Source organism: Lissotriton helveticus, chromosome 6, assembly GCF_964261635.1.
Source record: "Lissotriton helveticus chromosome 6, aLisHel1.1, whole genome shotgun sequence".
NCBI classification, from domain to species: domain Eukaryota; kingdom Metazoa; phylum Chordata; class Amphibia; order Caudata; family Salamandridae; genus Lissotriton; species Lissotriton helveticus.
Window position 1 is genome coordinate 1,494,485,927 of NC_136067.1, and position 23,010 is coordinate 1,494,508,936.

Sequence of the window (23,010 nt, forward strand, 5' to 3'; positions counted from 1 at the left end):
GTTCAGGATATTCAGGCTCTGATTCCAATCTTTCAGCCGTTATCCTGAGTCTCGGTCAGGTTGACGCTGCGGCTTCTGGGGCTGATGGCCTCCTGCATCCTTCTGGTGCATCACACCCGGTGGCGGATGCGGGCTCTGCAGTGGGACCTGAAGTTTCAGTGGGCCCAGCATCAGGGCAACTTGTCGGACCATGTCTTGATCTCGGAGGGCACTGCAAGACAGTTGCAGTGGTGGCTCACGGACAGCGATTGGGGTGATAATCCCCAACCGAAGCAGGTAGTTGTGACAGACTCGTCCCTCCAGGGCTGGGGGGGCCACATGGGAGAGGCGGAGATCAGAGGACTCTGGTCTCCGGCGGAGTCCCGGCTCCATATCGACCTTCTGGAGCTGTGGGCGATCCGGCTTGCACTGAAGGCATTCCTCCCCTCTGTCCGGGGGAGAGTAGTGCAGGTGTTCACGGACAACACCACCGCCATGTGGTACTCCAACAAACAGGGTGGGGTCGTGGACCCTATGCCAGGAGACTCTGCACCTCTGGCAGTGGCTGGAACATCAGGGCGTGACCCTGGTGGTTCAACACCTGGCAGGTTCCCTGAACGCCAGGGCGGACAAACTCAGCCGTCGGTGCATGATGGAACACAAATGGCGTCTGGCGCAAGGTCTCTTTCAGCAGTGGGGTGAGCCTTGGTTAGACATATTCGCCACAGAAGAGAATGCGCAAAGTCATCAGTTCTGCGCGTTGGAATTTCGAAGGCGGCACTCGCTCGGCGGCGCTTTTCGTCGGGAGTGGAGTTGCGGTCTGTTGTACGCCTTTCCGCCTATACCACTTCTGCCCAGAGTGCTGAAGAAGATCAGGCGCGACCGGACCCAAGTCATCCCTATGGCTCCATACTGGGCACGAAGATACTGGTATCTCGAGCTACTCAGCATGTCAGTCGATCCCCGATTCGTCTGCCTCTTCAGGAGGACCTTCTGTCGCAGCAGCAGGGGACAGTCCTCCACCCGAACCTATCCAGCCTCCACCTCCATGCGTGGAGATTGAGCGGCGACAATTGCGGCCATTTGACTTGCCTCCTGAAGTCTGTGATGTTATTCTGGCAGCCAGGCGTCCCTCCACAAAATCGGTATACGCCTGCAGGTGGAACAAATTTGTTGCATGGTGCACAGCAAAGGCTATGGATCCAGTCTCTGCCCCTCTTTCTGAGGTTCTCCTCTTTCTTCTTTCTCTTGCCCAGCCGGGCTCTGCTCTGGGCACTATCAAGGGCTACCTCTCTGCCATTTCCGCCTTCTTAAGGCTACCTGATCAGCCCTCTTTGTTCAAGTCCCCAGTTGTAAATAGGTTCTTGAAGGGCATCACTCATATGTTTCCTCCAGTTCCTTTCGTCATGCCTCAGTGGGACTTGAACCTTGTTCTGACTTATCTAATGTGCACTCCCTTCGAGCCACTTCATAACTGTCCTCTTTGGAGAGTGAGTGAGCTCCAGGCCCTTTCTTCTAAACCTCCTTTCCTTTCTGTCTATCCGGGCAAAGTTGTGTTGCGGACGCGACCCTCTTTCCTGCCCAAGGTAGTCACAGCCTTCCACATCGGGCAGTTCATCACCTTGCCCACCTTCTTTCCGCCTCCGCATCCCTCGAAAGAGGAAGAGAGGCTCCACCATCTGGACCCAAAACATGCACTCTCATTCTATCTTGATCGCACACCCAGTTCCGGGTGGATGACAAACTCTTTGTTGGTTACGTGGGCCCTAAGAAGGGACGGGCGGTGCACAAACAAACCATCTCTCGTGGATCGTCTTGTGCATCAAGATTTGCTACTCTTTGGCGAGGAAGGAGCCTCCTCTTGGGCTGAGGGCCCATTCTACTCTGGCCACGGCGGCTACCACTGCCCTGGGTCGTGGAGTCCCCTTGCAGGATATCTGTCAGGCAGCTACATGGGCCTCGCTGCACACGTTCGCAAGACACTACTACCTGGACAGCCAAGTCCAGAGAGATGGCTTTTTCGGCCGTTCCGTTCTAAAGGACTTTGTGGTGTGATCATTGGTTCGCAGACCCACCACCGGGGTTGGTGTTGCTGGGGTATCTATTCTAAGGTAAGGAATTTAATACTAACCTGTTTCTTTCAGATGCACAAGTTACTTACCTTCGGTAACGATATATCTGTAAGAATCAGTAGTTAGTATTATATTCCTTACCGCCCCACCCATCCTCCCCGTTCTGCAAACCTATATCTAGGGTTAAGGTCATCCCCTTTCATGGCACCAGTGTTGGTTTATATCATGGCTCTGCGTTTTCTGGCGCGGAAAAGCTGTGTATAAGAACTGACGTCAGTGCGCGAGGGCGGCTTCTAAGTACTCCGACGTCATCCCGGCGCCGACGACGCAATCGCGGAGCCGCAGACGACGCCTACCGACGCCCAGTGGTACTGCTACGCACAATTTTCCAGATCCAGTCTGACGCCTGGGGATATTCTAAAGGTAAGGAATGTAATACTAACTACTGTTTCTTACAGATATATTGTTACCGAAGGTAAGTAACTTGTGCTCCACAGCTACTAAGTAGGTAGCTCTGACCATTACTCCACATCCTATCCCAACTTCATGGTCAGTAGTTGGTTCTGTTTTAGGTGACGCCGACAGAAGAAATGGGCTGGTGCAATCTGCATCTTCACGAGAGCCCTGGCACTTTTTTTTTGTAACACAAATTGGCCACTGACCGCTAGTGACCAGTGGGCTCTCTTGATTGGAAACATTTTGGAAAGCCTCGGGGTTTGCAATGTTGCCATAAACCATTCTTCTAGGAACACTTCATCCAAGGTCCTTCCACTCTTTCAGGAAATCTGGTAAATGTGAGGTTGTTGTGCACACTGCATGTTAAAGTCATTTCCCTATTCTGGTGGTCTGGCTAGACGGTGAGGCAAACCTGTTTTTCAAGGGTTTATCTTCTTTTTGCAGTGTTGCAATTTGTTCCTTTGTTTCTGTTACTTGGTCTGCAACTTTCTGCATATCCACCCTCGAGAGGTTAACCTTGCTCCTGATTGTGTCTATTTTTCCTTTGAGGCCTATGTGATGCCCTGTATAGCTGCCATAATGTCAGGCAGTGAAGTTTCCAGGCCCTTTTCCTGCCCATACTGGTTCCGCGCCTCGCTAATAGAGCTATCTTCTCAGGGAGTGGCATAATTCATTTTGTTGAATTGTGAAGTTTTTACAGCCTCGTCTTTGCCCATTGTGGTCCTTTCAAAACACTGCAGTCGACTAAGTATGTTTCACTCATGCTGTGTATAATACGCAACGTGCATTCCCGTCATAAGCGAATCGATAGGTGCAGGCGGAACTATGAGAAAATAAGACCAGGGCTCACCAGGGCATGCAGGTTGATTCTACAAACCCCGCTAGTCTGCTTTTGCAGCAGAAGTCCAACCCCTCTCACCCCCCCCCCCAACCCCCCTCCGAACCCACCCCCTCTCCACCCAGTGCCCGATTTCTCTCAGGCCAAGGGCCTTGGATCTGCAACAGGTCTGTGGCAGGTGCTAGACCCCTCCCCCGTGCATGTCTTCCAGCTCCTACCGGAGGAATCCAGCTGCCACCACACACTCGGTCATCCAGCAGTGGTATCCCCTGCCCGCAGGAGTCAACCCAGTACTCCGTGAATGTTAATTGCTGGCAGCCGGGTGTTCCTCGCTAGCCCGTCTTTCAGCCTCCAAGACCTGGACTCTGCTGCCAGGGGAACCAGAGTTGATGCCAGTGTCGCACTGTTCCTGATCTCACCGGCAGTCACCTTGTGCAGGCCACCCAAGCCACAAAGTCACAACACCTGCGGTATCGCCCGGCAATGCCTTCCATCTATGTCATCAGGAACAGTCTCAGGAGGTTTTGTTAAAGTTTACCTTGATCACTGCAGATGTCCAAGCACCAATTTACAGCGAGGTGATGGGTCATTGAAAGGTAGGATTACATCAGGATCTTAGCCAATGTTACAGAGCTCGGAGCGAATGTGGGTTGTCGGCCATGTTGCTAGGCCACACACGTCACCCCCTAACTTGTGAGCTGAAATAAGGCCTACAGCTTCCTTGCAGGCTTGATGGTGTCTGTGTTTGCTTGTCCCTTGCAAAACATTCCTCTTGCATGGCTATCTGAATAGAATCTTGTAGCAATGCAGAATAAGATAGAGGCAACCAAGCTCAAACACATACATTCTTTAAGGTAGATATTAATAGAAATGCTCCTCATGCATAGAGTTTAACTGAATGTTCTCTTTTTATTTTATAGATCATCAAACAGTGTCAAGTGATTTTGAATTTTCTGGCTGCTGAAGGTCGGCTTAGTACTTCGCACATAGACTGCATCTGGGCAGCAGCACAGGTAAATAAATACCAAGACCAGAAAGCACAGTTTTAATATTTTTGTTATAGACTTTTTCCCTTTGATTCATTGCTTTTGGATTTTGTTGTTTTGCAATAGTCATAAAGGCTCCAATCACCATAGTACTTCTAATCAATAGTCTAATAGTACAAATTAGCAAACATTAAAAATTACCGAAAACATTTGCAATTAGTTTGTGAAGCAAATTCTTCATCTGTTTAACATACAGGCATTTACAGAGAGAATAACTTCATGTTTGTATTATAATCGACTAAATGGTTGATATGAAACCATGCATCTAGTGCTGACGGTGCTGTGTGTGATGCACAGTGCAAGGTCATAAAGTGATTTATCAATTGTTATGAACATACTATAAAAGGGGACGATAACAGCTAAATATTTCTTTAAGAGAACTAGCGATTATGAAAACAGTGTCAAATGTGCAAATAACTAGAGTTTATTAATTTGGTTGATTGGGATGTTAGTCGATGCTTTCGACCCTTAGGCAGAAGTCCATGTGTTATCTATAAGACTCATAAGGCACGTCAGTGGAGAACCATCACTCATGCAGGAGATTCAACCCAATGATGAGTTTTTTTTTAGTTATCGATCTGTGAGGGATGGTTCGCCCTGTTAAGACTGTTATGTGGTCTCATTTCTCAGTCTTACTTTCTCGATCACTACTTAAGAATTTGCTTGGACATCCCTTCCCACTTTGCCGAAAGTCTCAGCAGATCTAGATGAGAACCGATTAACTACTTTTCAAAGTTTTTTTTTTTATTTTTGACAAACAAGTACATATTGTTCCAATGATTTCTCTTTATTGCATAACATAAGTTGTTTGTGACCGAGGAATACAGTGAGAAATACAACGACCGTTCTATTTTCTCATTTTGTTTTTACATTTTTTAAGTATCTGTTGTGGGTTACATTTTAGCACAAATACAATTCTTTCCCAACTAGTGAGTCTGTCGTTTTCTCATTGTATTCTCTGTTTTTCCTCAGCACTGTCATGAGTGCTTTCACGGTCTTTGACGTGCCCCTCCCCTCCGTAGCTCCTGCTCCCGCTTTCAACTTTGCTGCTGTTTCAACCTCTCACACTCTCCCGCAGTAGTGCGCATGTGTGGGGCAGCTGGTGGTGGTCTGCAAGTGAGCGGGGGATGTAGTGAGAGGGGGGATAGTAGCTGGGAAGATTGAGGAAATTAGGGCGTTCATATAGGACTATTTGGAGCTTGAAGGGTGGCAGCTACTCTCAGCACTAGTAGGTAAGCCAGAGAAAAAGGAAGGAAGGAGGGACACTGGGATGCAACATCCAATGTGGCTTTCAGGTTGTAGACCTCCTACATAAAAAATACAGAAGACTCTATGTAACGTTCAATTCAGCAAGGATGCAATGAGCTTTGATAACAGATGAATTTGAGTTCCAAGTTCAATAATAAATTCCCCTTTGTTAAAGGGATGAATCCCAGTGAGGACATTTTTGGAAAATGTGCTCTTTGATTCTAAGCTGCAAGTTGCATTTTACAGGTTAGTTAAAAATACAATGAATACCTAATTTATAACACTAATAGTTTTATTACAGTATACAGTAATGTGCACACCAAACAACCCTATCCACTTCGGGAAGCCGTCGGTTTGAAGGAGCTTAAATATGTTTGACTGAATAACCTTTAGAAAAGATCTAATAAATACTCATCATCAGTAAACTTCATTTAAGTGTCAGAAACATCCATAAAAGCTCAAATAAAACCTTCGCAATAATTTACATTAAAATATACATCATACAAATTCATTAAATCCCTACGTTAGTGACCTACAAAATCATTAAAATCAATTAACTATCCATTGTTAACAAAGCATACTCTTTCTCAAGCGTACAGCTAGTTTCAGAAAGGACGCTACACTAAAGCAGGCGCCCCTGTGCCTTAAAAGGTGCAAAAAAATGAGTGCTACTTTTGCACTGGCTTAATTTAAGCTTTCTCAACAGTGGATTTAAAGTTTCCTACTAAAGTTGGAATCAAATCTGAAGAATAAGTAGTGCAGTGAAGTATGAACTGAACAGCCATTGCCAGGACAGATACCTGTAGGGATATCTGTGTAAAATCCCAGTGGAAAGCAAAGCAGATTACCAATTGTCCACGTCCTAAATCGAAACAGCAGTGACCTCTCCCAGCATCCTAAGGGTAAAGAGAGCTAAGATGCTAGACTAGGACATAAACAGTTCATGCTGATACCAGGGGCATTCACATCTCCACAACTTCCCTAGAATGACCCAGGTTAAAAAAATTGTTGTTGAACCTGTTTCTTATATTTGGCGCTAACAAGTATGGAGTCAAACAGTGATAATTGACCAAGCCTTGTAAGAGTTTTGTGCACATAGGCAAGCCAGGATATTCTAAGGCCCTTGTCACATGACAGTCTTTAATGACTGACTGGTTCAGGCAGGCTTCTGTGTTGAGCCAAATAGAGAGCCACGAGGCATTTAGGCTCAATTTAAATGACCCTTAGTATAGTGGAGCCCTAATTCTTTGTGGCATGTGAGATTTTGAAGGAGGTATGCTAAGGATCGGCCTGCAAATGCGGTTCTCCTAGTTCTGGATAGATGAGCAATTGGCAAAACCCCAATCCCTTACCCATATGTAGTAGGGGCAACATTCTGGGCCTTAAATATCTTAAGGAAAGTGTAATTGCGTTAACACCAGATGGCCTAGGTATGTTGAGCTAATGCCCCAACAAACGCAAGCGGTTCTTGCTGCAATTTAATATGTTATGGGACCACGCCTAGAGGAATCAAACAACAACTCTAAGAAATACTGTTCGCCCTTTTTGGCTGATTATCCTCAACGGCTAAAGAGAACCCAGCTAGGTTTCACTTTGGTGCTCAAACAACTTAACATTTTAGTGTTCAGCCTCTCCCTCACACTGCTTTTCGATGCTGTGCTCGTGCCCACCCTTAAACATACTGGGGACACTGAAACCTCAGCGAGATAGTGTAGAAGTACGATGGCACTGAAAGCCTGGGAGCATGCTGCCCGTTGCCTCTTTCCATGTGGGCGCCTCTGAGACGACATTGGCTTTAGGTGAATGCTGTCATTATGGCTGGTGTCCTGACAGTGAGAGCCGGTGAGACCGCCTGTAGTTTGGGTAAGGGAAGTACCCCATTTCCTTTGTTCCGTTCTGGTAGTTTTTGTGCTCACATGTGGGTCAGTTGTCACTCACTGCTACTGTGCTCACCCACCTGGAAAGCTGGCTCAGGGGAGAAGGGGCTGGCATGCTGCAGGGTGTTGTTCAGTACTGCAGCCGATGCCACTGCACCATTTCTTGGTGTGTGTAGGAAGCTGGCTCTATATTTAGAGTACCAAAATGAGGTGCACTTTGTAGAGACTCTCGGGATCCCTTACTAGTGTGCAGGTGCTTGCTTTCAATCCCAAGGTGCTCTATTTGTGGTAGTGTTGTTGAGTAGCATTAGGCTTTTCAGAGGAGAGTGTTGGGCATTTCAATCAATCAATCAAGGCATTTATAAAGCGCACTACATACCCGTGAGGGTCTCATGGCGCTGGAGTGGGGGGAAGCTGCTACTGTTCGAAGAGCCAGGTCTTGAGGAGTCTCCTGAAGGTTCGAAGGTCTTCGGTCTGCCGCAGGTGGATGGGGAGAGTGTTCCATGTCTTGGCGGCGAGGTGGGAGAATGATCCGCCTCCGGTGGTTACTCTTCGGATGCGGGGGGCGGTGGCTAGGGCGCGTCCTGCTGAGCGGAGCTGGCCGGTGGGGGTGTAGAGGTTGAGTCGGCTGTTGAGGTACGCTGGTCCGGTGTTGTGGAGAGCCTTGTGTGCGTGGGTGAGGAGTTTGAAGGTTAGCCTCTTGTTGATGGGGAGCCAGTGCAGGTCTATCAGGTGGGGTGTGATGTGGCTGCAGCGAGGGATGTCGAGGATCAGGCGTTCTGGATACGTTGGAGTCGTTTCAGGAGTTTGGCCGGGGCTCCTCCGTAGAGTGCGTTTCCATAGTCCAGTCTGCTGCTGACGAGGGCCTGGGTGACCGTCCTTCTTGTTTCGGTGGGGATCCACTTGAAGATCCTGCGAAGCATGTGGAGGGTGTTGAAGCAGGAGGAGGAGACGGCGTTGACCTGCTTCTTCATGGAGAGGGTGGAGTTGAGGATGACTGCACACACAGAGTCAATGAATGAGACACACTTTTAATAAGGAAATTGGACACATATTTGGAAAAATAACATGGATTTTTATTTTAATTTAGAAGCCAGGATCTTCGAGACTTTTCAAGTTACCGATTTTCAGAAACACAGAAAATACAGCTGTCAGACTTGAGGCATGAGCCTTGAACGTGGTAATGTTTTCCTATGAGAGAATCATACACATAGAGATACGTGCAATTGAGTTACAGGTTTGTTCTTCTGGACTCAAGATAAGTAGGGGCCAAGGTACTTAGACCCACCAGCAGTTTCGGTTTACCTACCCTTGTGGGTCCATTTGCAGAGGTGCTGGTCATAAGGTTAGCCTCGAATGCTACCGCTGTAGTTTAAGGAGAAGACCTGTAACAGAAAAATGCTGCAAGTGGGGACTTTGGGGAAAAGACCATCGGAACCCATAGGGAAGGGGAGGGGCTCGGTTCTTGAGGATCTCTGGGGCAATGGTGCACCATCGAGAGGCTCAGACTCGGGTGCAGAAGTATTTGGTGCTATGGGTCGCTCGCTTCCGAAGGCGGCTCCATCTTTAGGGGATTGACCGGTAGATGGGAATAAAATAGGACAGCAGGGCCACTCTCGATGATTGCTTCACATCCCCCTTCAGCAGGTCGATTTTGGAGGTGATGGTGTCCGGGCTGGATACTGAATAAGCCTTTGTTGCTGCAAGGTATCCGGTGCCCCGGATATTGGTGCAGGGCAGCTCCTGGGAATGCTGGTATCTCCGAACTTGTTGGGGATACAGATCTGACCTCCTGGAGCACATTGACCTCATCCTGTGTGGCTGCTACGTTAGTGAAGCGGGTGGTCAGCAGATCTGTGAATTGAATGTTGCTGTCCGTGGCTGCAAGGAAATGGCTCATCCACTTCAAGGTAGATGTTGACGGGTTGGTAAAGTGAAGTAAAGTGCTAGCTGCCCTCAAAGGCTTTTGGAGGATGCACATCTGCAGGAAGAAGATTTTTGGCATGAAGAGTCAGATCTTTGCAATAGTCTAGAGAGAAGCAGGCAGGCACGTTTTAGCGCAAGGTCTACAGCTAGTCCACAGTTCTTGCGTTCTTCGGCTCTTCTTTGTCCTTTGGTCGGGTGAATCTGAATTCCTGGTGTCAGGAGGCCACCTAAATAGGTCAGTGGGCTACTTAACCCTGGGGTCACTACACCCCCTTTAGGACCACTTTTGTGAGCCGATTCCAACCCCTAAACAGAAAGTCAAGAACCTAGGCATCTGGTTCAACAATACCCTCTCTTTTGATAACCAGATAGCCTGCCTTGCGGGGGTTGCTTTGGCATTTTAAAAGTCCTGCAAAAGATTCTGTGTATGCTTCCTGATATGGCTAGGAAGACAGTAATTCAAGCCTTTTTGATCTCCTGTCTAAATTACTGCAATGTATTGTATCTGGGTACTGCAGAATGCAATCTACAGAAGCTCCAAAGAGTATAAAATGCTGCAGCTAGGCTGAACATTTCCAGACACTCATTGATTGGCTCAGCCCTTGTCGAACTGCATTAGTTCCCAATCCGGAAAAGGATTTCTTTCAAAGTTCTATGCTTTTGCCACAGGATCCTGAACTCGAAAAGACCACAATATCTACATCCCCTTATTAAGACCTATCATCCTAGCAGATGTCTCAGATCCACATTAGCAGCAGTCCCTATGGTCCCCAGAGCAGAAAGAGCACTGATTGGAGGCTGCTCTTTCAGTTGAATTGAGACAGAAACAGTTGGAAATGATCTTTTTAAAAAATTCTAACTTGGTTTCCCAGACAAACCTAATCTCAGTGTAGGTATAGTTTTGACCATCTTAGGGCAGCAATCCTAGCACAGGGCCACTCCGTATGGCATAACCAGGTGCTTACACAATTAACGTAACAGAACCCTGTCCCAGAGTTCTTAATTTCACCACAACCAAGATGGTGAAATCCTTACGTTCGAGGCATGTGTGCTGTAGGTTGACATGCTTTGCATACTCCTGCCATCTATTTTTGGGCTGGATGTTTGCAAGTTGTTTTTCTTCGAAGAAGTCTTTTCCAGTCCTCCTTTCAGTGATATTGCGCATGGACATCAACTCCATTTTTAGTTTTCTTTCAACCATCGGGTGTTGTGGTTTGCTGCGCTTCATTTCGAAACCATCCTTCGGGTTCCCCTTGGTGCGCAATCCACTGTACCCTTGACGGTATGGTTATCGTGCACGTTTCACTATTCTCCGTGTATTAAATTGATCGGGAATCTCCATCTTCGGTCGAAGACATCTTGGGCTGCCTTAAGGCCCACCCGCGTCGGTTGACTTCGACTCTACTCCAAGTGCACTCGCATCGATCTGCATAAAGTCCGAAACTTGTGCCTCTCACCCGAGCACAAAGAAGAAGATTGTGAGGCTTGTCGGTCGTTCCGATCGAAAAAGACTCTACGAGATCGTCAGGCTTGACGAAGAGAAATGCAGCAACAAAGCATCTAACATACTCCGGATATCTTCGGGGAAGAATCCGAACATGAACTGGTCGAAGCGTCGGCAGCTGAAGAGGAGGCAGCCTTCTTTATCCCAGAAACGGATTCCGAAATGGAAGCAGAGTTTGAGTCTGAAGACGTTCCACTGGGACAGGGTGCTGTAAGTACTAAAGCCCTTTTACCCCACAGGCTCTCTTTGACCAAACAAAAGTCTTAGGTACATCCTCTTCCTTTAGACCATGGTCGGCACCGAGATGTTTCCGACGCTCTGCCCTTGGGCCTGGCACCGAAACAACTAGTCAAGCCTTCCGGCCCGGGATCAGGCCTAGAAAAATCGTCTTTGGAACTGAAACCTCCCGCTCCGAAAGACAAGTCCAGTCCGGACCCAAAACCTTCAGGGGCGAAATCGAGGGCCTTCCCAAGCCTCCGGAACCTATCCTGGACATTATGAAAGAAAAACTATACCCTAAGCAGAAGAAAATCTACATCAATCCAGATACTGGACATATTTTGGCTAAAACACCTTATAAAAGGAAAGTTAGTTCAGAGGACACTAGTTATAAAATTCCTTTCAAGAAAAAGGAGGGCATGGTACTAGCCTGATTTACCCTAATCCTCAGTCCCCTCCACCATCTTCACCACTACCACAATTGTCAGGCTCAGATCCTTTACGCATAACACCTCAGGGGGTCTCCACATACACAACCTGATATAGCGGATGATGATGACGACAATACTTTTTTACCAGCAGACCCATGGGATGACTATAATATTGACCCACCCATGGATAATGAGCAACATCTATATCCTGCAAAGCCATCACCTCCAGATAATAATGTGGCTTATCAAGAGCTCATTTCAAGAGCAGCAGCTTACCATCGAGTTACATTACACGAACAGTCTTTACAAAAAGTATTTTTATTTGAGGCACTAGGTTCTATCCATAGGACAAATCAGAGTCTACTATGTTAAACTTGTGTTTGTGCTCAGAGTGCAGTCTAAGTGAATCGTGTACAAGGCGGAACAAGCAACAGATCGGTGTGGAAGGAGACCTGCAGGCCAAGGTCCTGATTTCAAAGTGCAGAGGAAAGCGCTGGCAGTAGCAGCGGAAGCAGAGAGGCAGAGTTTCAGAGCGGATCTGATAATTGGAAATTCAGCAAGGGAGCGAGCAGCCACAGGAGCAGAGCCTGGAGCCCGCTGTCTCTACCGTGCCGTTGGTGTAGATAAAAGCCGAAAGGCTGCACGGGAGTGGCACCGAGGTAAGGGGCCTGAGCGCAGGGGGCTACTCTCCACTGCGAAGAGCGAGCCCGGGACTCGCGTGGAGGTGGCCAGGCTAGGCTGGGCGCGGCTTGCGGTGTTCTCGAGTGCTCCAGCTCGGGCCCTCATAATCTCCCCTCCCCACTGAGAAGCCCATTCACTGCCAGCCACCACCCGATAAACGGCGAATAACGTCAGACATGGTACCCAGCCCAGTTCCCAAAGGAGGCAGCGAGAGCAACAGGTGAGGTGCAACGAGAAGCAGGGGGACAGGGCCTGTTAGACGAGCCTCCCACCAGCCTCACACCTAAGGGCTCTGTGAACATGCCCCAGTTTCCCCTCTGGTACAAGCATTAAAGACTGGTGCCGGGCCAGGCCTCCCAGGAACACAAGCAGCACAGCCTCAGCCCCTGCCACAGACCGACACAGCCCCAGCTCCCAGCCCCCAATACTCTACTTCCTTGGTTAACCTCCTGGTCAGCATGGCTATCCAAAAAGCACACTTTAACAGCTGGGCCAGGGCTGTCTGGCAGGGAGGCTGGGGGTTTTGGGGGGAATTAAAGTAAAATATAGGAAATGGAGGACATCGACAGGACAACAACAGCTACAACCTTTCAGATGCTGCGGTCCCACGGTGCTGAGCTTCCAGTGGGATAAAAGAGTGCAGCTAGCTAATTATAGGTTCGAGGCATGTGGGCTGCTGAATTCATATCTATAGCATAGATCGCCGCCTAGTGTTGGGTCCGGATGATTGCACATTGTTGTCCTGGAAGAGTCTTCGAAGTATCACGAGATAGGTGGCTCCTCCCCTGGACTACAGTGCGCATGGGTATCGACTCCATCCCCAGATTGTTCTTTTCCGCCATTGGGTTCGGATGCATATTTGATCACTCCAGTTCGAATTTGATAAAGACTTTCTTTTCGGCCCACAGGCCTTTCCTATATCGTCGGTATTGTCTTGCGTTCGGTGCCCAGCTCTGTTCAGGCTCAGTTCCCGAGTCGGACATCCAGAGGAGTCGCGTGGCTCTTCGGTGCTCGAGGCCCAGTCAACGCAACAATACTTATTCGACAAAACATCATGGAACGGAGCCCGTTCAAGAGGTGCCCCGTGTGCAACTCCAAGTATCCCCACATCGACGTCCATCCGGTGTGCAACAAGTGCCTGTCGCCGGATCACGATGAAGCCAACTGTATTGTTTGTTCTCGTTTTCGCTCCAAAAAGACGATTCGACTTCGGCGTGTGGCGCGCCAAGAGGCCCAGCAGACGGCACCTGACCCGGTGAACATTTTCGATACCGAGGGAGAAGAAGCAGACGAGCAGGAAGTTCAAGAGCCGATTTCCATTCCAGCGGCAGAGATCGACTCCAACTACGACGCAGACGTAGAAATGCTCGATACAGAAGACGTCGTCGACGAGGTAGGAGACTACGATGGGGCCTATGGGGCCACGCAAGATAGCTCAGGCGAAGAGCTACGCCCCGTTCGGACATTGGCTAAGGCTCAGGTCGAGGGATCGCCACATGGCCTTACCCAAGATCTCGCCTCCGGGCCCGACTACGGACACTTCTGCGGAGCCGCCATTAGTCAAATCGAAACCGAAAGAGAAAGCTTCCGTCTCGAAAGAAGCTTCTACGGAGCCGCCATTGGTCAAATCGAAACCAAAGGTACAAACTTGGGTCTCCTCAAAACCGAAAGTGATAGAGGCACCATCAAAACAGAAAACGCCTGTCGCATTGGTCGGCTCCACGTCTTCGGACATGTCGGTGCACGCGAAGCCAAAGAAGGTTGTCGAATCGGTGAAGTCGCTCAAGGGCGTCGAGCCGAAGACTGGGGCACCGAAAGCGCTTGCCAAAGCCGCCGACCCGAAGCCGTCGGCGCCAAAGGCCATCGACACAGTCAAGGGACTCGGAGCTCCAAAAGCTGTCGATCCTACCCGTCGGTCCGAAAAGGCCAAGAGTGCTGCTACCCTCGAGTCACCGCATGGTAGTGGCTCAAGAGCACCTGTTGAGTCGACGAAACCGTCCGCAACCTTCACGAAGCAGGTGTCGGACTCGTTGCAGCGCATTAAGGACAAGGCTTCCGCGGTCGATCCGAAGGATACTTCCACAACGAAGCCAGCCGCCAAACCGCACAAGTCGACGGCGCCGATTCAGTTCAAGCTGCCGCCAAAAGTGGCGCCGAAGGCGTTCGCGCCCAAGCAGGTCGTCGAGCCGTCCATGACAGTCTCCACCGGGCCGAAGCCTACCCCTGCTGTTGTAGGCACAAAACATCGACAACCCCTTCTCGAGGACCAGTCGGAACAGTTTATCGACGCCAACACCGGTAAACTTTACATTTACAAGCGCAAGATCACACCCGCACAGCCTATGGAGTCCTACACAATTCCTTTGAAGAAGAAAAAGGATTCCACGGATTCCCCAGTTCTTGTTGAACTGATTAATCCACGTGCTCAGGACACTGATCCAATCTCGCCCACTTACTCAGATGTGGAGGCTGGGGAAGGTGACTACGAGGAATACAACTACCCTGCCGACACTGATCCTGAAGATCAGCATGACACATGGGCAGATGCTGCAGACCCGGGGGGGATCCACAAACTGCCCCGGACACTCAAGTGTATGCTGTCAAAACCTCCCCTACTGAGGATTCTGCGGCATTTAATGCGCTTATTGAGAGGGCAGCCAAGAATCATGACGTCAAGCTTCATGCTGACCCTATTGAAGTAGACTTTCTGTTTGACACCTTTTCCTCCTCTGAAAAGACCGTTAAGACCCTGCCAATGCTGAAGGGTGTCTTGAAACATGCTGCAGACATTTTTAAAGATCCCACACGTGCCAGGGTTGTAAACCCCAGAATTGAAAAAAAATACAAGCCGGCACCTGGCGACCCTACCTACATCAAGGGCCAGTTGCCGTTGGACTCTCTAGTTGTTTCTAATGCCCGGAAGAGGGCAAATTCACAAACTACTGGTGATGCTCCTCCCCCTGACAAGGAATCTAAAGTGCTAGAAGCATCAGGGAAGAGGGTAGCGGCTCAAGCGGCCAATACCTGGCGCATTTCTAACACGCAGGCACTCTTGGCCAGATATGACAGGGCACATTATGATACACTTGAAACCCTGTTACAACACTTGCCAGACGAGTATAAGGAGGCTGCAGAGATGCTCATTCAGGAAGGGAAACTCATCTCAAATGCTTCTATTAAGTGTGCACTGGACGCTGCGGACACCGCGGCCAGGGCCATTAACACTAGTGTAATGTTGCGGCGTCAGGCCTGGCTCAGGATCTCCGGGTTCAAACCGGAGATACAAACCACCATCCTGAATCAACCTGTGAACCCTGATCACTTATTTGGACCTGAGGTGGACACCACCCTGGAAAAAATCAAAAAGGACACGTGACTGCAAAGTCTATGGGGGCTCTCCAGTCCCAGCAGTTCAGGGGTAGCACTTTTCGTCGCTCAAGCAATAGAGGTGTTTCCAGAGGCCAAATGTCCCAGCAAACACAGTACACTAAAAGTGGTGCGCAAACCTCATACAACAAACAGAGCAGAGGTGGCTATCGCGAAAACAGCACCAAGGGCAGAGGTCGTGGAAACAACAGCTCCCGATCCTCCACCGCCAACAAACAGTGACGCCTTGTCACTGCCCCCCGACCAAACAACACCGGTCGGGGGGAGACTCCAACAGTTCCTGCCAGTCTGGAAATCCATCACCACAGACAGGTGGGTCAGAAAGCTAATCCAGTACGGTTATTGTCTGGAGTTAACATCCACTCCACCCAACATTCCCCCAAAACACCGTCCTATGTCCACAGAGCATTTGCACTTATTGCAGCAAGGGGTGCTCGTCATGCTGCAAAAAGGGGCAATCAAGCTCGTACCAGTGGAACAAAGAGGCTCAGGAGTGTACTTCCTGTACTTCTTGATCCCAAAGAAAGATGGGTCCCTCTGACCCATACTGGACCTCAGGCCCCTAAACCAATACATTCTCTCAGAACACTTTCATATGCTCACGCTGCAGCAGGTTCTTCCGTTGCTCAATCAGGGGGATTTCCTCGCAACATTAGATCTCAAGGATGCATATTTTCACATTCCACTACAGCCGTCACACAGAAAATACCTCAGATTCACCATTCAGAATCAGCATTACCAATTCAAAGTCCTCCCTTTCGGAGTGACCACAGCGCCCAGGGTGTTCACAAAATGTCTGGCAACAGTGGCTGCGCACCTCAGGAGACAAAACGTTCACGTCTACCCTTATCTGGACGACTGGCTTGTCCAAGCAAAGTCGGCCCAGCAGTGCGCTGCCAACATGTCCCACACCATTCACCTTCTTCACAATCTGGGATTCTCACTGAATTATCCGAAGTCACACCTTCAGCCCGCCCATGTGCGGCAGTATCTGGGCGCGACAATAGACACTCTGGCGGCCACAGCGCAGCCAAATTCTGTGAGAATCAACAGCATTCAATTGCTGATACAGAAATTCAGACCGCAACACTCGCTTCCAGCACGAGTGTTCATGCAGTTGATAGGCATGTTGGCCTCCTGCATCTTCATAGTCCCGCACGCGAGACTACATATGCGTCCGCTTCAAGAGTGCTTAGCACGGCAGTGGAATCAGGCTCACGGGCAGTTCAAAGACCTAGTGTTGGTGACTGGTCGTGCATACAACTCTCTGCATTGGTGGAATCCACACAACCTTTGCAAAGGCCGACCGTTCCAAGAGCCTGTTCCACAGATCATCCTAACGACGGACGCTTCTCTCCATGGTTGGGGAGCTCATGTACTCCACTACACAGTGCAGGGACTATGGACTACGCAGCAAAAGAAGATGCACATCAACCACCTAGAGCTGATGGCAATCTTCATGGCAATAAAGGCATTCAAAGTACATCTGTGCAACAAAGTCGTGTTGATCCGGACGGACAACATGACGGCCATGTACTACATTCAGATGCAGGGAGGGACACACTCTCCACAGTTGTCTCATCTAGCTCAGAGCATGTGGAAGTGGGCCATTCAGAGGAACATCTTCCTCATGGCGGAACACCTCCCAGGCAAGGACAATCAGATGGCGGATCTGCTCAGCAGGTACAGCTACCAAATGCACGAGTGGGAGATACATCCATCAGTACTCCACCCGTACTTCCAGCAGTGGGGTCATCCAGAGATAGACCTGTTCGCCACAAAGGAAAACGCCAAATGCCAAAGCTTTGCCGCCACGTTCCCGCACCCACAGTCGCAGGGCAATGCGATATGGATGAACTGGTCAGGCAAATTTGCGTACGCTTTTCCCCCAGCACCTCTAATACCGCTCGTGGCACGAAAGCTAAAGCAACACTCAATGATGCTCATCCTGGTTGCTCCAACGTGGGCACGCCAACCATGGTACACCACGTTTCTAGAACTGTCCGTGGTACCGCATCAACGGCTGCGCCTCACACCCAGGCTTTTGACGCAGAGCCATGGCGACATTCAGCATCCAGATCCGCAACAGCTCAACCTGGCGATCTGGCTCCTGAGGTCTTAGAGTTTGACTACCTCAACTTGCCTCCTGACTGCATGGATATCATTCGGGAGGCAAGGAAGCCCACTACCAGGGCATGCTATGCAGCAAAATGGAAGCGGTTTGTCATTTATTGCGTGGCCCACAACATTGACCCGCGTGACGCGTCCACGCACAACATCATTTGTTATCTGTTACATCTTTACAAATGCAATCTGGCATATGCTTCCATTCGAATACATTTATCCGCCATAGCGGCTTATCTCCAAAACAGGCAGCATCTCTCCCTTTTCAGTGTGCCTGCCATTAAAACCTTTCTAGAGGGGCTCAAACGAGTCATTCCTCCCAGGACCCCACCTGCTCCTGAATGGAATCTTAATGTGGTCCTCACTCGGCTGATGGGTCCACCTTTTGAGCCTCTACATTCATGCGAGCTTCAGTTCTTAACATGGAAAGTGGCTTTCCTAATAGCCATTACGTCACTGCGACGTGTTAGTGAGCTCCAGGCGCTCACTGTACAAGAGCCATTCATACAAATTCACTCCAACCGGGTAGTGCTGCGCACTAACCCTAAATTTCTTCCAAAGGTAGTTTCACAGTTCCATGTCAATTAGACTATTGAACTGCCTGTGTTCTTCCAAAATCCTGAGACAGTGGCAGAAAGAATGCTCCACACTCTTGACGTCAGAAGGGCTTTGATGTACTACATCGATAGGACCAAAGATTTTAGGAAGATGAAACAACTCTTTGTTGCCTTTTCCACACAACACAAAGGCAACCCCATTTCCAAAGCAGGTATAGCCAGGTGGATCGTTAAGTGCATTCAAATTTGCTATCAAAAAGCTAAGCGCACTTTAACAATCCCCCCAAGAGCCCACTCCACCCGCAAGTTGGGGGCCTCCATGGCTTTCCTTGGAAATATCCCTTTAGAAGACATTTGTAGAGCAGCCACATGGTCTACCCCACACACATTTACAAAACACTACTGTGTAGATGTGCACTCCAAGCAGCAAGCAGCTGTAGGGCAGGCTGTTCTAAAAACACTTTTTCAAACGTCTGCAGCATGCACAGGCGGCCGCCGCTAATGGAGGGACTGCTGTATATTCTATGCTATAGATATGAATTCAGCAGCCCACATGCCTCGAACTGAATATGCCACTTACCAGTATGCATCTGTTCTTGGCATGTAGGGCTGCTGACATTCATATCGCCCACCCTCCTCCCTGGCGCCTGTAGCGGCTGCAGAATTTACACTTACTCTTAGCATGGTCATCGCTCACACTGTTGCACTCCATCTTCGCCACAATGGCTAAAAACAATCTGGGGATGGAGTCGATGCCCATGCGCACTGTAGTCCAGGGGAGGAGCCACCTATCTCGTGATACTTCGAAGACTCTTCCAGGACAACAATGTGCAATCATCCGGACCCAACACTAGGCGGCGATCTATGCTATAGATATGAATGTCAGCAGCCCTACATGCCAAGAACAGATGCATACTGGTAAGTAGCATATTCATTACAAGAACTGGGCTACCCCCTCCCATTCACAAGCCCGGCTCTGCAAGCCCCCAAAGCCTTACCAAGAGTACTTAAGTCCTTGGCATCGAGGCCCAGGCCCCAGCAACCTCGAAGCGACAACCGCCAGCAACCTCAAGCACTACGCAACCACGTTAGACAAAACTGTACTCTCTAAGACCACAATGAAGTGGAACTAAAGTGCAGTCTTACTAACTCAGTGTTCTAAGTATACATTCAGGTCTTGTGAATCACCCTAAATTGACTAATGTCCTCCATATCGCTTACAAGGTAAACACTATTAAATAGGCAAAATATCTTTGTTACTGTCCCCTTTCGAGAATCTAAGCCAAGTCCTTTCAAGTGATTTATTAAGTTTTGAGTTTATATTTGGCCAACTGATGGAGGTTACCCATACAACATGTCAAACACAAGTCCTACTGAAAAAAAAATCAGAAAGTTATTAGTCTTAAATTAGTGGAGCAAAATTAATCCCCACTTTTATGAAATTCTGCTCCCTTTTTTAATTCAGCATTGACATCTAAAAATAATTTACGTTTTTGAAAAGGTCCTGATGAAATCTCAACTAACGAGTTGGCTATTTGGAAAATAATTGTTTTAAGATACTAAGTGTACATTCCAAATGTAGTTAACATGAAAGATAGACAGCTGGTGAGAAACGATGACGCAGTATAGCTTAACAATGCCTCGCAATGTTCTTAATACTAGTACACCTTCAACCTTATATCCACTAGACCGTCGTGAAGACGATTAACTCTTTGTGGTGTTCTCTGGGGCAAAGAAAGGCAAGGCAGTGCAGATGAGGACCTTATCCAGGTGGTAGTTCTGTTCATTAAGATCTGCTATGTGCTGAAGCAGCGGACTGAGGGCCCACTGCACAAGGACCAAAACTGCTTCCACTGCACTGGCACAAAGTTTCCTGGATATTTGTCAGACTGGGATGTTGACATCAGTGCATGTATTCATGAAGTACTACTACCTTGATAGACAGGTCCAACAGGATAAGCCATCCGGTTCTAGGCATTCCCCAGACCTACCACGGGGGTAGGCTGTGCTTAAATTGAGCCGGTGCTCAGCACCAGCACTTCTTTCACAGGGCCAGGGCCACGATTTCTGACCCTGCAGGTGGTGGTCCTATATTAATTGCCCAACTTCAAAAATAAAAGAAAAACATACCGTGCATGGTGACGGGCTGGTTTCATAGGCAGGCGTACGTCTGTTCAGGCAGGCATAATTGTGTATCACCACGCTAGTGATGTCATCACGCCTGTCACGAATCCAAGAACTCAACATTAACAAATGGCTTGCATTCTATTCCCAGAGTCTGCTGCATCCTGCCACTGCCTGAGCCTAAGCCTCCCATTGGATAATTATTGTGGGGGCTGGCTTATGACCGAGGTTAAGGCAAGGAAGCTGCAAGATCACTTTTCGAATTTGGGAGGGAGGGCACCTGAGGAAGCATAAACGAAAGTATACATGGACTTTCTACTTGCTCATTAGCCAGAGTAGTATAGCCTGCAGTCCTGCATTGGCCCAGTATGCGCAACAGCCATACTCGCGTCTCACAGGCGTTGGCAGCATTACGGCTGGGGACAGTGCTTATGCTGTAGCAGGCAGGGTCACAGCAAGCTGGGCATTGGATGCCTAGTCCGTCGCCATAACTGGACCAAACTAATTACAGGCAGCACTAGCTGCTCTAGCAGCCGCCTGATCCGCAACAAATTCAGTCAGACCACGCTGATTAATATGTTAAAATAAAGCATTTTCATTTGGTGTACATTTTGTTTTGCACTCATCTGTCGGTGTAGGTAAAGAAGTAAAACGCATGACTTCGGGGACAGACAGCAGAGCATTGTTACAGGATAGCGACTGAGGCAGTGTGGGTGTTGAAAGTTTGGCACACCGCACACCAGAGGTAGAAGTGGGCTGTGGCCACCTTGGCAACATTTTCCGCACCAGCTTTTTTTTAATACAAATTAAGCACTGAGGGAGGTACTGTTTTGGTATCAGTTCTAAAAGTGAGGAGTCTGCGGTTAGAAGTATCCACCAAAAAGAGAAGTTAGTTACCTTTGGTAACCCTCTTTATGGTGGGTACTCTAATGACCAATTCCTCATCGCCCTCCCACCTTCCTCTTCTGTGTAATGAACTCTTTTTTTGTCTAATGTCATCTCATATTCGAGATCTGCAAACTGGTACAAATATTTGGCTGTTGGGCTCCATGTCCGTGGGAGTGGCAGTGTACTTAAAGAAACTGATGTCAGCATTCTTGTGTGGTGTCAATAGGCAGCTCCAGATGTCACTACAGGGGTGGAATGGAGTGAACTTGGATCCACTCAGAGTCACCTACTAACACGCAGGAGCTAAGCTGAAAAATCTTCCTGATCCAGTCTGGTACCTGGTGATATTCTAAAGGTGAGGAGTCAGCGGTTGGATAAAGTATCCACCAGAAAGAGCGTTACTGAAGGCAAGTAACTTTTTCTTCTAAACTAACTTCAAATAGTGTGCTTCTAGGAAATCTGGAAAGATACCAACTTTTATTTCTGTAATTTCACTGCTTTTAAAAGTTAAGTGACAAAGACAAGTATGGGTGGACCAAGCAGGGGCGTTGCAGTTCTACTTGATAACGATTTCTGACTGGTTGAAACCAAAGTTAAATTAAAATAAAAAAACATATTGACGGTTCCTTTTAAATCTAAAGGTAACACTGTTATCAAGATCTATATAACAAATATTGAAGAATAAAAATCGGGTTTCGGGGGCGTGGCCTGAGCGTCAAGATGGCGGTCGCACTCTAAGAGTGCTCCGGACCGCTTCCGTCATCCGCCTTGCATCCGCCACCGATAGCTGCCATCTACCGTACCTTTCTGCTGCAGGAGACCTGCTGTACTCCCTAGCTGCGTCCTGGGCCGTTTTGTGCTTGGATCTGTGCTCCTGACGCCTGGTTCCACGGCCGCGCGACGAAAGTGGCGGCCCCGTCGGATGATTGAGCTGGAGCTGAAGGCCCTGGACACCACTGCAGCCCTCACCCAGGACCCCCTCCGTGGCGCCGATGCGACCCAGTGGTGTGACCGGAGTTTGGATCGGGGCGGAACAGCACTAACCATGGCCCCGCCAACAGTCAACGGCATGCAACCTGAACATTGCTGGCTACGGTGAGTCGCGGTACACGGGCAGCCGCAGACTTCGGCTGCCGTTGCCGGCAGCGGCAGAGAGAGTAGTGGACAGTGACCGGGCCTGCCTCTGCGCTAGCGGCCCGCTCTGCTCTGTGGGCGCTGGGGCGGAGGCCTGAGGTGCCGCTGGACGCCGGTTGTGTTGCGGCCGAGATCACCCTGCAGGTGTGCACGGCCCTTGTTCCCGGGCCTGATTTGAGCCTCCCGCTGCTGCCCTGCGGGCCGGCCCCTTTCCTGAGGCCCACGAGTGACAACTTGCCTCCGGTCCGGCTGGGGCTGAGGCGCTCGGGTGGCGTGTCTCTCTTCGGCCCGGTCCTGCGCTGATTGGCGCCTGGCGACATGCCCGGGCCGGGAGGGCCTGAAGTGCGGGTGGGACCTGTCGCATTGGTGAAGATGCCTCTGATTCTCCCGGCGGTGGTGTTGCAGTGAAGGTATGGCCATCATATCGGGTGGCCTAACCCTCCTTGTGTGTGCCTGGGCCTGCATCCTGGGCTGCGACGCGCCTCCCCCCGCCATAATTGACTGGTCTGTCCTGTGCCT

The 23,010-nt window shown here is 49.3% G+C and overlaps 1 protein-coding gene across 2 annotated transcripts in view; it reads left to right on the forward strand.

Annotated features, from left to right (window-relative positions):
• USP34 (ubiquitin specific peptidase 34) overlaps nucleotides 1-23,010 on the forward strand; it is a 2,681,755-nt gene that overhangs the window by 237,314 nt on the left and 2,421,431 nt on the right. For both annotated transcript variants that reach the window (XM_078649291.1, XM_078649292.1), the window contains exon 10: nucleotides 4,266-4,358. In XM_078649291.1, coding sequence (XP_078505417.1) covers nucleotides 4,266-4,358 — 93 coding nt within the window. The remainder of the gene's footprint in view (nucleotides 1-4,265; nucleotides 4,359-23,010) is intronic.